This window comes from Diachasma alloeum, unplaced genomic scaffold (genome assembly GCF_001412515.2).
Source record: "Diachasma alloeum isolate Michigan unplaced genomic scaffold, Dall2.0 Dall_scaffold_00176, whole genome shotgun sequence".
Lineage (NCBI taxonomy): Eukaryota > Metazoa > Arthropoda > Insecta > Hymenoptera > Braconidae > Diachasma > Diachasma alloeum.
Window position 1 is genome coordinate 5118509 of NW_021680342.1, and position 14601 is coordinate 5133109.

The following is a 14601-nucleotide window of genomic DNA, read 5'->3' on the forward strand; positions in this document are numbered from 1 at the left end:
ATAGTGTATGCTGTGTTATTCCTAGTGGAGAGACTGCTGAATCGGATTGCTCTTATATAAATATTCAAGACATTAATTTGCATAAATAGAAGATTTCCCAATTATGAAAAAAGTCTGGGGGGGGAGGGGGAATTGACAAAAAGCGCGTAGTGATATCAGGTGCACACAGTTACGGTTTGTTTGGCTGTCCTGCTATGGTGCAAAAGTTCACCATAATACAGCACAGTTGTACACCAGAGCTATTGTATGCAGAGCATGACTCTGTGTATGCAATCTACCGACGTCTGGCCGTGTTAATTAATATAGCCCCGTGAACTGCATACACGTATAAGTACTTGAGAGTACAGAGATAGCAGTCGTTGGATCAAATGGTTTCTCTTCGAATGTTTCCTCGAGGCAAATATTACCCCAAGTTGTTTTAATTAATCATATCAGTGCCCGTTAAACTCAACTATGTTCAGTTAATCAAATGCTAATATTCTGGATATTGACTTTGATGTTTCCAGGGGAGAGGGAAAAAAATCGAGGGAAATGGCGGACGTACCGGAGGGCTGAGAGGAAGGATAACTAATTAGCTGAAATGCCGCAGCTGAGTTGGCCAGCCGTGGCTGTCATAGCCGTCTTCGGCGCCATTTTCACCATGACAATACCCGGTAATTATATAATTCATTGTCAGAAGAGTGCACTGTTGGAAAAAAATTGAAATTTCGTGGACAAGCGAGTTGTGAAAATTAAATGAAAGTTAAATGTCGTGATTGTTTTTCGTGCACAAGATCATGATAGTTCACATTTCCTTAAAAATTCAGGGAAATTCCAAAGCTTTCAACAGCATGAAGAAGAATATTCCTCTATTTATTTGAATTTTAAATTAAAACATGAATATTCAGTGCCAAATTACGCTGAATTTTCAATTTATTCAAAATTCAAGACTATGTTTACCGGAATTCTGATTTCTACTAATTTTCGCGGAATAATTGAGCTGAAATTTACAGGTTTCATCGATTTTTCCATAAAATTCCGAATTTTTAATGACGAAATTAGTCGAAATTTCAGTGGAACTAAAAAAAATTGTTAACAGTGTACTATGATTAAACTGAGATTTTTCCCTTCCAATTTTAACGTGAAAATCATTGCAGATATTAGCACGAGATATTTCGCAAAATCCGAGAGTACATGAGAAGAATATAAAAGCACAAAAAAAATAGCAAAACCTCAAATCTCATCTTTCCCAGAATTGCAATGGATATTCAAGCACGCAATGCCGTTTACATGACAAAAATTCTTTCGCTTAAAAATTTTAAATAAACATTAACATATAGAATGCCGCATTCAAAAGCGGAGCTTGGTGGATAGCGCATGCGCAATCGATCCCCCTACCCCCAGCATAACATAGAAAGAACGAGGAAAATATCTATACTCATTGCGCGTTTCACTCTGACGAAATTGCTTTCTACCCAGCGACAATTCCCCCGCAAGCGTCATGATACCTATAGCATAAACTGCTGGCAATATCAGGGACTCCAGGGCAAACAAATTCACGCCGAGTTCTTCTCTCTCTTCGGGTGAATGGTATCGTCTGTATTGCATCGCCTTTATTCTAGTGCTAACTCTCATCTTCCCCTTCGCCCTCATCCTCTCGGCATGCACTTTGTATTTCTTTATTCTCGCATTTTGTATCCGTAAATGGAATGCTCCAGGAATGAGATCAGGTGGATTCGCACATGAGTGCCTCAACAAGCGTACGAGCATTGGACGAAGATGAGACTAACGAAGTGTGTATTACTTGCGCTACAACTTGTGATGGAAGAGCGAATATTATGAAAGAACTGTTACCTTCCTCCATTCGTAGGGTTCCTCCGACACATTCATAGACAGCTGTTCCAGATGTGTGATTTCTGTTTGAAGCACGCACTTGGAAATGTGCTCCCCCTTACCATCTTTTGAGACTTAACACGGAGTCTCATGCATTCATACGCTGAACTTAGAGTGGAAAGGATGTACTGAAAAATGCAAAATGTTCAGAGCTTAAATTTTAATACGATTTTTCAAATGCAGCGAACTAGACATGAATATTCCAATACAAAATCGAATTTACAGAGGGAGGGAAACAATTTCACGTTGCGATGTTAGTGCTCGAGTTGAAATAGAAATATTCAAAATTGACAGTGACATGACAGACGTTTCATTGTGCGACAAATAGATTAGAGTGAAATGTGTTTACTACTAGACTAGATTTTCGTTGAAACGTGCTGAGCATGAAAATAGCGACAGAAATGCATAAGTTTCATTCATAAGGAGCGATCCAATTCCCAGCACATATCGATGGACACTGTCCAAACCCACAATTTCCGAGACAAATACATTTTCCCCGAGATATGAAGGGTCGAGTCGATAGCCATGAATTTGACCTTTTTTTTTCCTCACCATCATTACAGAGACGGAGAGCAGAAGCAGCAGTACATTTGAGCACATTCGTCATCGACCGAATAAGAGTGCTAGCGCCATCAATAGTGCCACCACGTCTTCCTCTACTGTACGCTGTTCTGGAAAACGTAGAATTGAAGTCGCTGTGAATGGTGGTAACTGGAGGGCCATCGACGGAATGGAAGCTGATCGTAGTACTACACATAAACCTGAGAGGCTTTCCATTTACCAATGGAAAGATACGAACAGCGCTGTTGGGGCATCTTCTGAAAAGTTTCAGGGAGATGGCAAACAATTTGAAATGAAACTGGAGTTGGTGGATGTTCCAATCATCTCACCTGGCATTGGATTCAGAAAGAGGGAGGCTTACAGAAGAGGTCGTGACGATAGAAGCTTCAAGGAGGGCATTGTGGGAATGGCTGGGGGTCAGAGAGTTTCCTCGGATCAATTGGAGAAGGATGCATTGTTGATCGTCAAGGATACACTTCTAACAATGGACGAAGGAGAAGTCTTGTCAACATCAACGGGGCCATATCAGACATCAAATAGTGATACAGAAATAACTAGAGTCAACCCAAATACTTTATTACAAGGTAGTGATGATGAAAAGGGAAAAAATTCCTCGAACAACTCCACATCAACGTCAATAACGCTGGCAATGATACCCCACGTGAGGAGTGAAAAGCTCGTGTACCAGACTAACACCACAGAATCTCCGGGCGACAGTCCATTTCCTCCTCTAAATGCTATTGGCTCGACGGAGGGCACTCTAGAATCACCCTTGATCGTTTCTACTCAGCCCAACGCACCGGATACCAGGTTCTCCACGGTAACCCGTAAAGAAAAATCATGGGAGGGCGATGGTAGAAGCCATTCGAGAAAGGACCACTCTAAGACGTCCATCAATCTGCTCGAGGGTCAGCCAAATAAAATATTTTACGAGATCAAGCCCTCGCTCAATACAGTTATGAAGGCTGACGACGAGGAGAGCAGTACGAATATACCTCTCATGTGGACAACTAAACACAATTTTTTGGGTTTTAAACTGCCAAGTGTACCGAGCTCCTTCGGAAAATTCGGACCTTTCTTCGTGGATGAGGTCGATCATCGGAATATCACTGAAAGAATTGGCAGCACTGTACAACTTGACTGTAGAATTGGACTTCTTGGAGATAAAAAGGTATTTATATACCGTCATTATGCATTTTTCATCAATTCACTTTAAATTCTTTATTTAATATAAGTTGAATCCAACTTCCATCTCATCAAATATTAAATTAGCTGTTCCGTCTGTTGTTTCCCTCGCATTGTCTCGGCATACCTCAAGTAACTTCGATATCTTCGGGCAACTCGGTTATCGCATCGCAGTTTATGTGATTATCATGGCAGCCCGGCCTCCACTGCTCTTTCATTCCGCAGATAAAATTCAAATTTCATCCTCCGAGTTCTCATAAAGTGCAAATGAAATTACCATTCTTTGACCCGTGAGTTCTCCCTTCCTCCGCGAAACATAAATATCGAGAGTGCAGAAACTATTTTGCAAATTATACAGTTCTACCTATTTTTGTTTTCTCCTTCTTGTTCTTCTCTAAATCTGCTCGATCACGTTCGAATGTTCGCATAGGTGTTTTTGCGCCTCATCCTCCATTCGATTCTACCGGGGACGTTCCTTTAACAGAGTTCAGATCCAACTCGTGCCACTTTTTTTCAGTTGCTCCCAGACACCCATAAGAAGCGAGATACACGGAGTTGTGTGCACGTATCAGACGTTTTAAATTCCCGCGAGATTCGTATTCCCTAGAATACGAAATGTGAAACTGATGGAAGAAGGATGTGAGATCCGAGACTGGGAAATGAAAACAAGTATTTCCAGTGGCATGTCCTAGAAGCCTTGTATATATATCGATACGCTCCCGCTTCCCGGAAACCTCGGCGCTGTAATCTTTTTCGTTATTTTTTTTCTCGCGAAAAAAAAATTTGCACAAGAACGCGAGTATCTTCCCCACAATTTTTTAGTCGGATGAATTGCTCGAGGAATTCCTCGAGGCTCTCTCGTCAGCCAATTAACCACCCCTATCTCTCGTCGTAATTGATGGGAAATTTTCCCATAAAATTTCTTCGCTATTTGCCTCCATGTACGGCTTCCCATGGCCAATTAAATTGTCCAGACCATTACGTGTGCATCATCAAACGACGCTAGTCAATATTGAGGTAAACCGACAGCTGTATTCTAATACGCCATTAGCCCCACTCGCATGACAAACAAATTTACCAACATGTCATGAACATCAGCGATTCAAATTTAACCTTCACACCTGACATCGGGATGTAGATCAAGCCATCCATTCACTGAAAATTGCATAGAGTTTCAAGTCCTTTTTCAATACAACTATGATTTTTTTTACAGGTGACCTGGTTTCAGCCCAATAAAGACTCCATCCGGCTCCTCACAGTTGGAAATGGCCAATACAGCGCGGACGAACGGATCAGCCTTAAATTCCAGTAAGTTATTTGTTTTTTATTCGCCAGTTCTGGAAACGGAGAGAAAAAGGATATAAAAAGAAACTGTAATCCAGCGTATTGTCAGATCGATACGATATCTTTTGAGGCGGAGATATTATTTATAAAAGAGAAAATAACATCTGTCGATACTGAAAGTCTAAAATTGCCAATTTTTCCGGATATTTTATGAGCCTCTTAAGGGGATTTCATATCAACATAAGACAGGATCGAGCGGTAGAAATAGATTCGACATTTGGAAATGTTTGTCAGTTTTGCCTATAGCCTTGTCAGTTTTACAGGGGCTCGTGGAACCGGAAAATCGTTCATGATTCGCTTGAGAAGAGGGAGAGGGAGTGTTTGAAATGTAAAAATGAGATAAAGAGGGTAGTGAGAAATAAGCCGAGGGATTTACGTTCCAAGTGATTCAAGGTAGTGCTTCAAATCGCTGGGGAATATTTATATCACTTTACAAACTTTATGAAGCCTTGAATAAAACGAAATTTATATCTCATTGTTTTTTTTTCTAAGGTATCCAGACAACTGGAGGCTGCAAATCGCCTATGCAACACTTCGAGACAGTGGAATATACAAGTGTCAGGTGGAAATCGATCCCACCAACTACATGGTTAAAACATACCACGTTTTCATAACAGGTAATTTATCTTTATAATCGTCAATTTTGGGTATTATATCCTCTCTTTGATGTTACACTCCCTCCGACGCAGAATGAGGGGATAAAATTATCGATCCAGTCGAGTTTTATTAGCTCACGATCTAGGTGAAAATCGTCAGCATCATCGTTTCGGTGAAATTAGGATTTTGATCGAAGATTTCCCCTCAAGAGCCGTCCATTCCGAAATAATAGAGTTTCTCTGCAGAGAGAGGAAGAATCGAGTGAGCCTGAGGCTCATTTTGGCCACAGACCAAAGTGAGCACTGAAATGTACGCTGGTTACAAAAAGACAACCAAATCCTAAGGGGAAAAAATGAATGAAGAAAAAAAAACAGCATAGAGTTGGCTTCTACCGAAGTCTTTAATCGTTTCAGTTCAACAATTCAGTCCAAATCGGAAGCTGGGTTACTGGTGCTCGAAGGATCACTAATCCGATCCATGATTTCAGAACAGATTACTATGAAACATAGCTACGGCAGGCGGATATTCATCTCCGTTGATTTCTTCATCGCATTAACATGCATATTATCGACTTACGGAGAAGGATTTTGAATAGCTCGAGAATAATGCCCGACGTAATTCACCACTCGGGATTTACGCGGAAACGCCCATTAGGAGCGTGAGGAGATCATTCCATTATCGATCAGACGATGCTCACATGGATAAATTTATATGCTGAAAAATCCTATTTACTAAAGATGAAAGAAACGTGAAGTTGTTTTATATCGAAATATCTCGAAACTGCCTGACCGCTAATCCTTAATTCTGATTGGTCAATATGTGACACGAAGTTATTCACAAAAAAAAACACGTGGCATTTTCAAATTCTTCAGTGATATAATTTCAAATTCTTCAGTGGTAAATTTTTTTTTCACGTCATATATATATATAATATATATATTTCTCATGTATATATATCATCGGTGAAATTAATAAATTCTGTCCTTTTATGGCGACCGATTATTTAAAAAAAATTGAAGATAATTAATTGAAAATGAAAAATTCTTTATAGATGCTTTTACTCTACTTCGCTATTCACTTCAATCATTAGTCGAATTCTCTTTGATTCATTATTAATATTTATAAGGTATTCATGAGAAAATGAAATTCAATGAATTCCATTTCTTTATTTCAACAAATGAATAGATCAGCGCGCGAGAGAGCGCGCGCATAGATCTTGTATCTTAAATTGGCCCAATTTATATAAAAAATATATATAAACCATATATACATATAATATATTCAAAAAATATACAGGCCCGGTTGCACCAGCTCCGGGTAACGAAAACGTCAGATAAGAAAAAACGTAAATTTGGATGTTCGATGGATTATTTTACCCGGGAGAGTATCTCAAATTTATCCCAGAAACAAAAAATAAAATTTAATGCCAAGGTTAAATCAGTGTTAATTCAAATGGGGCTACAGGATGAATAAAAAATTCTTCTCCGGGTCAAATATTGAAAAATCATGACCCCTACGCTATAATTGACCCCGAGGATAAAGTTTACCCTGGGGTTTATTTGGATAACAGGGCTTGGTGCAACCGAGCCATATATATATTTTTTATATATTCTTTATAAATTTGAAAAACATATGGAATTGGCCCATATTATATTTTTTTAAATAATTTTTTGATGAAGATGAAAATATGACCATCTTGAGAGCCGATCACCCCGATACGGGACATGACCATTTCCCCAAAAGATGTGGGCGAGTCATGATGTTTTACGCAAGAAAGTCCTTTCTCGACTCGAAATGACGTATGAGCCACGTGTTGGTAGGGCCTGATTCTCGTAGACGTTGGAGTATCATGATTGTCACCGTGTCGCGCAATAACTCCATAAGGCGATAATAACACGAACAGCTTTAGGAAATATATACAGAAAGCATCCACTGGAGCCATAGTTGAAAGTTTGACAGGGTTCGATGGCAACTACAAAGCAAATTACAGTGGGTTTGAGCACGTATAAGTTGTCCCTGATGTTCGGCACATCTATTCCTTACTCCCTCTCTATACCACCAAAATATAACCACCCACGAACGTGATCCACCGGTGAGTGTTCAAGTCTAGATATGGCGAAGTGGTACATGCCTGTACGTGCATCGCAGAAGATACGAGAGAATTTCTCCGATGTAAGCATCGGTGAGCAGGGGTTGAGAGGACTCTCGATTCTCGACATACTCAGAAGTGAGGATGTAGGACTGTGAGAGACGGAAGGAGGCTGGGGGATATAGACCTTCGGAAAGCCACACTGCGTGTACCAGTTTGAGTTCGTTATAGGGGCAAATGGGCATTGAGTATGAGTAGATTCGAGTACACCGTCCTTCCACATCGGCTATAGGTATCTGTGAAGAATTTCATAGAGTTGCACGTTCGCGGAGACGGGCAAACTTGGACGACATGGCTTTGATTGAATCTTCCACGATACTTACGGTGATGTGGAAATTTGTTGACATGGGAATGGCTAAATCAAGAGAATCTTTCAAAAATCATCTCATTGTGATTTACGATGAAATTCTCCACCCCCAATTTTTAAATTAATGAGAAACTATCGTTGACAGTCTATCGACAAAAATGTCAATTTTTCATAATCATCACTCACGACAAAAGTGGAAAAAGTTGGGGCAAGGAATTTCCATTGAAATAACTCAGTGCTTCAGAATTGTTTGATTCAACTTTCAACTGATAAATTAATGAAATTCCTTCGTGGACAGATTTCATTCCCAGCGAGGCTTTCATTGCGTTCAACTTCAGGCCGGTAAAAAGAGAAATAAGTACGCGGAAGAATTATCCAAGAAAAAAAATTAATTCAATAGATTCAACAATGGACAAGGCTTGAGTGATTGAAGGATGAAAGTGGATTTAATAAAACTCACCCTCTCGGTGGCTTTTATTTTCCCTCTCTTTTCTCTGTTTATTCACTCGAACTTCAAATTAGTTTGCGATTAAATATTTTTTTTCTCCTCTCTTTCCCCCCATTTTCTCGCTATACTCGCTTAAGACCACAGGCAATCCAGTACTTCCAACACGAAGAGTTGCCCACTTTATCCCTTTATTTATCAAGACCGACTGGAGGGACAGACGACTTATTAGAAAGCCCAGATAAACAGACTAGTTGTTGGCTAAGAGGTGGCAATGAAGAGTGAGAGTACAGAACACTGCCAAGAGACGCTGAAACTTGAAAGGGTAAAAGTGGAGGAGACGTCTCACGAGATATATGTGTATTTGAGTGCACTGAAACATACTCTCCCCCCCCCCCACGCTCCGCCTGTCGTGGCCACTGGTGATTGGACACAGGAGGATCTTCAAGCCCGGATAACGCTCGCCCCTGAGTAAATTAATTAATCGTAATCACGGTCCAGAGTGTCGTGCGTTTGACGTGAACAAGTCAGCCATATGGACAGCCAATGGCCAGTGGATATTAACTAGTTCCCCTGATCTTTGAAGGCTCACCTTCATTCCCTACTTCGGCCGTCGTTTACAATCCACCGGAAAGTAGTTTTCCTATCGAGATGCTTTCGACCGAACTCACCGAGCAAGACCAGGAGGAAGAACAAAATAAGGAAAAACGAGGGGAGAAATAAGACGAAAAGATTGAGGGAACTGGCTGAATCTTCAACCGGGAAAAGCTGAGCGGCCGAGAGTCTGCAGCTGAAAGTATAAAGTAGGTATGGGAAAGGTCTCTCGCAGACTGTAAAATTCACCTTCTTACCAGCGAAATCGAGACGGATCTGGTGAATAAAACTAGGATGGACGGAAGTGAGTGAGTAAGAGCTCACAACGAAGAATACAAGGCTGGTGATCAAAGAGCATTATTATCTCGAAGGAGATGCAACCCACCACCGGCAACCAATTCACTGAAATAAAGAACTTTGCAAAACCCAAGTTTGAACAAGGTTAGTCGACAAACTGCCATACAGCTCAGACATAACTGTATGTGTAGTTTGTACGGTATGGAGGTTAGTTGCTGAGGGAAAACCCAAGTATGGGTCGTATAAGTGGGAAAAGCTCCCAGGAGAATTGGAAAAAAATAGAAGATGGAGGAAAGTTTTGTTGATGGATCGACGGCTTCTATGAGACTTTCTACAACAATTCGTATCTACATGAAATGCTTTCAGCGTGCATGACGACCAAGTGACAAAGAAAAGAACTTTCTACGTGGATGACTCGAGTTTTCTTCAGTGAATCAAGGTAGCAAATGAAAAAGTTTGAGAAACTGTCTGTATTCTATTCAATATGAAGTTACCGATGTTATCAAATTTTCTTTTGTCTCGAGAGTTTCTCTTGCTGCTACCCTAAATATACTTCAGCCAAACGAGAAAATTCAATTCTTGGGGCAGATGAAATTCAAGAACGCAACTTTGTGGCTGATGCTGCTGCCTCAAAGTAATATCAAAGGTAACACGATAAAAAGAAATAATTCTACTCCACTTCAAAAATTATACTGGAGAGAGGTGAAGAATCCATATGAAGGCCTTAGGAAATTGACAACTTTATTAGTCATCGTAGGGGACTCGGATGAAGTGAAAATTATTAATTTAACGACAGCAGAAAAGCTTACACGTTAGCAGCAGTGAGCGTCGATGGAATGGCAACACCGGAAATTATCATCTCAACGTGATGGGGATTATTTTCCTCTCCTTCGTGACTATGTTCCATCTCGTTTCCTATTATTTTTTTCATCCCTCAGCAAATTGTCAGGGTATCGGTGGAACTTAAAGTCATGAGTAAAAGCTTCAAACTCGTCCTGCAGCTCTTCCTAAGAGCAATGGCCCCCGATGATTAGAGTGGTGAAGTTCTTGATCGATTGCCACGTGACGGTTTGATGCATCGAATATGCGTTGGCAATTACAAGCCGTGACAGATCGACAAGTCCAATCCGCTCGAGACCATTCATCTCTCAGAACTATCTATACAGAAAACAAGAACAACCAGTTAGAGACTGAGCATTCCCCCAAAAACCCTTCTCACATTTCTCAGAAACATTAATTATCCAAGTCCATCAGTGCTTTCTCTCCATTAATCCGATAAAAACTTCCCACCGAGGAGAATAACCTGCGGAAATACCTTATGAGAAACGCAATTCGAGTATTAAAGGGGCAAAGTAGGATGAAAAAAACAACATCCAACGAAACAAAACGAACTCCGGACATGTAAAAAGGGCAAAACACGTAGAGGAAAAATAATGCAAAAAAGAAACACCACTTCCGCCCTCGGTTTTTTCATCTTTTTTTCCCGCCAAGCGAAACGCTCTGGAGGGAAAGCAAAAACAGCCGCTGGACTCAGACTCAGTGACATTGTCTCTTGTACATAGTCGAAAACCGGAAAGGAAGTCCGGAAAGACAGGGGAGCGAGTGAGAGAGAGATACAGAAAGGGAAGAAAAGGGGGGTTAAGAAAAGTACCAAAAGTAGAGTAGAGTAAAGAGTAAGAGCATACCGCGATGTCATGAAATTTGCATAGCGGTCGCCTCGAGAATTGCAGCTGGCAAGTTGAGCTGAATCCTAATGGTGGTTTCCCGATGAGAAAAATCATCTCCAGCAACACCAGACGAATCGTGATGTTCCAACAACGGTGAGAAGAGAAAAATCCAACCAATTTCGCATTTTTTTTCCCCTCCATGCACGAGTGAACGAGTTTATCGTGGATGCTACTGGCGATTTAACTGAATCTGAGAAACGAGAGCATTAAGTTGGTTGAAGCTTACAAATCTATATACCTTTCAATTTACTCATCTTTCGAGGTAATGGGAAGCATCACTTCGCACTGAATCCGTGACCATAAAAATTTCGCGTTCGCACAATGACAGAAGTGATGTACGCGTACATATTTCTCTTGATTTTTTTCTTGGAAATCCAGAATGGGAGCTTCACCAGTCATACTTATAAATCTCACTTTATGCCTACAGCACCCTCTCTGAATATAACGGACGATTCTGGACGAACGATATCAGGGGAGAGACACCTCAAGGCGGGCAGTACGCTCAGGCTGAGGTGCGAGGGTAGAGATGTACTTGAAAAGCTCAACGAATCTTTACTATGGACAAGGGGAGATGAAATTCTCACATCGGACGTCAGGTTAGTCTCATGCGAATTGCCCCCCTTTCTCTTACAACGCTTCTAGATTTATATGACATTCCTCCTCGTTCTGGCAGCCCCACATACACCCTCGATGTGATTTGATCCGACTAGTAAAATCCTATTTTCAGATCCGCATCTAAAACCTGAATAAGAAGTTCATGTAGCATTTGACCTTTTTTATTGAATTATGACATGTGAACATTCCTCAGAGTAAATTTGTAAATGTCTATTTTTATAGCTTCCGATGGAAACCGTTTTCAACAGTTCTCTCATATTCCAAGCCATTTCTCCCAAATTGAATAACAGATATTCTCAATTGTCAGTTGAATCGTTAATTGATTGAGCGGAAATACATTGCTTGCAGTGAAAATAGAACGACTGAATTAGTGGGTGACAAGGAGATACCAGTTATATCAAGTACACTAGTCGTTGAGAAAGCATCGCCACGACATGCAGGAAACTACAGCTGCATCGTACCGGAAAGAGCCAAGACCACCATAGCTGTTCACGTTTTGAACGGTAAGGAAACAATGATCTACTAGTATAAACACCTTCCGCATACACAAACAAAACCCCGTACAGTAATCTTCCGGTTGGATGAGTCTTGTGTACACGATGAAGTATGATTACACTGAGATAAACCATTGGATTCAATATATGGTACCACTAAGACGCCTGGTTAACATCCCATGCCCCACCAGAACATTCATTTTATACATTGTTACATAGAGTTCTCTACTCGAAACGTGGCTTCGGTATCGAACAACAATATATATCCAATGAAAATGCTCTCAACATCTCCTTGGATACATAAGATGTTGCACGGTGTTAGGGCGATGACAGCTGAGGCACCTCATGCCTTGACTCAAGACAGTTCATGTCATCTTATCATCTGCAACGGTGCTTTATAACCACAAGCACCTGTCGTTCAAGGGGAGAGAATGTCAGCGGAGGCAAACTGTTGGTAGGCTGATGCCTCTAACTCTTCTTCTTCACAGATCAAAGAAGTCATTCGTGGTTTTTCTTATTTGCCTCTCATCACATTACTTAGATGAATCGAAACCACTGTGACGGGGAAGAACTGAGTCTCCCTGAGACTGAAGGAACAAAGCAGTCGATTCCTCTGAGAAAATTTACCCAGTACGAATATCATGTGCGCGTACTCTCTTTTGTGACGAGAATAAGTATGTTGTCCAATTAAATTTCATTGAGATTTGGAAAACCACTGGGTTTAGGGGATGGGGAAAATCACAGCGTATCTGTAACGGAATCTGTGTATCGCGGGCATCTGAAAAGGCTAGCCTATTCAACGCTGTCTCTCCTCGGCGGTGCAATTACGAAAGAACTCAAATCTTCCTAATTCGATCTGCTTTTGCAGTGTGTATAAGGAAGAGAGCGAAGAGATAAGTTGGAGAGTGGCTAAGATAGAATCGGCCGAGTGCTGGTTGCTTTACAAAAAAAGGCAATGCAGAAATGAAAAAAATCCTAATTGGCCTCTGCAACTCAGATGTGAAAAATGAGAAGGAACTCGAAATTTCGGAGCAGATTACTTTAACGATTCAAACATTGGGTGATTCAACTCCTTCCCCTTCGTCCCCTTTGTCATCCTGTAGGATATCTTACTTTTGTAAGGAAATTGGGACTCAGTATTCTAATTGGTTCGTCTACCGTTAAACCGTGTCCTTTCTATCTTCATGCTCTACCTCTTGCCTTACGTTACCATTTCGAATAGTGCACGTACTGGATGAGAGAAAGGGAAAAGGACTCTGGTACCTACACCAAGATACCCAGAATGAGAAATTATAGGATCACGTTTCTTGTGTCAACGTACCAACTACTCTAACTTTTCGTAGCCTCTCCTTCTGCTCCAGTCGGGTTAACTGGCCCTTCCAGGCATTATACCCTTCAGCGTGAATTAAGGAGGACGCTTCTTGACTTACCCAAGGGAAATTCTATCCCAAAAAAGGAAATATATTCACTTTATGGCTTACGAAATTGGGAGAGAGAAAATAATACGGTTGAGGCTCGAGAATGTTCTTCATACGCTGTTCAAAATTTTTGTCTGCATTTTCCGTGCCAAATTCCGGAAATTTTTGTCGTGGTCCAATTGCATTAAAATTTCAGGAAATCTTGTCATTGAAAATTCAGAATTTTCTGGAAAAATCAAACAGAACTGTAAGCTTCCGTTCCATTTTTCCCTGCTAATGAATAGGAAACCAGAAAATTCTGGGAAACATATTCTGGAATTTTCAGGACAGTGACACTGAATGCGATTTAGGGGGAAAAAAATCATGAAATTTTCGATTTCACTGAAAATTCAATGTAATTTGACACTGAATATTCATATTAGATTGGAAATTCAAATAAATCAAGGAATTTTCCTCTTCATGCCCCTTAAAATTCTGAAATTTTACTGAATTTTCAGTGAAACCTGAAATTTCATGATTTTTTCCCCTAAATCGCACTCAGTGTTACTGTCCTGAAAATTGGTAGTCAACTGTCCATGAAATTTCATTTTTTTTCTATCAGTGTATGCTCAAGGGCTCCAACGGTGTGACATTTTTTTCGACTCTGCGATTAGATCACACGTGAGAGCTTGCGTGCGGGCGGTGTAAACCTCTTGGGGTATTGAGCAGTTATTTTCCGAGTTAGTTGAGTTGTTGAAAGTACTAAAATAGTTGCAGAAAAGTTGAACATGCTGGGAAGAAATTATGGGAAATCAATAAGTTTCCCTTCTCCCGCCGTCTGCCCCCCATCAAGTGGGTGGGGAATGAGGATAAAAATTGTGAGTAAAAGGATTTGAAACCCGGGGGATATAAATCAAATCCGATGAAGTGCAAAAGATCGGCTCGATTTCACACTGGCACGTCCTTCAGAGATCGGTGCTGGTGAGCAAGCAAGTGGTAACCTCGGAGTGAATGGGG

The 14601-nt window shown here is 40.7% G+C and overlaps 1 protein-coding gene across 1 annotated transcript in view; it reads left to right on the forward strand.

Moving 5' to 3' along the window:
- Positions 1-575: 575 nt before the first annotated feature.
- Positions 576-14601, forward strand: part of LOC107035617 — a 26838-nt gene continuing 12812 nt past the window's right edge. The window contains exons 1-6 of the mRNA XM_015253154.1: positions 576-653; positions 2436-3604; positions 4832-4926; positions 5455-5579; positions 11506-11674; positions 12042-12196. Of these exons, the coding sequence (XP_015108640.1) occupies positions 581-653; positions 2436-3604; positions 4832-4926; positions 5455-5579; positions 11506-11674; positions 12042-12196 (1786 nt within the window). The 5' untranslated portion in view covers positions 576-580. The remainder of the gene's footprint in view (positions 654-2435; positions 3605-4831; positions 4927-5454; positions 5580-11505; positions 11675-12041; positions 12197-14601) is intronic.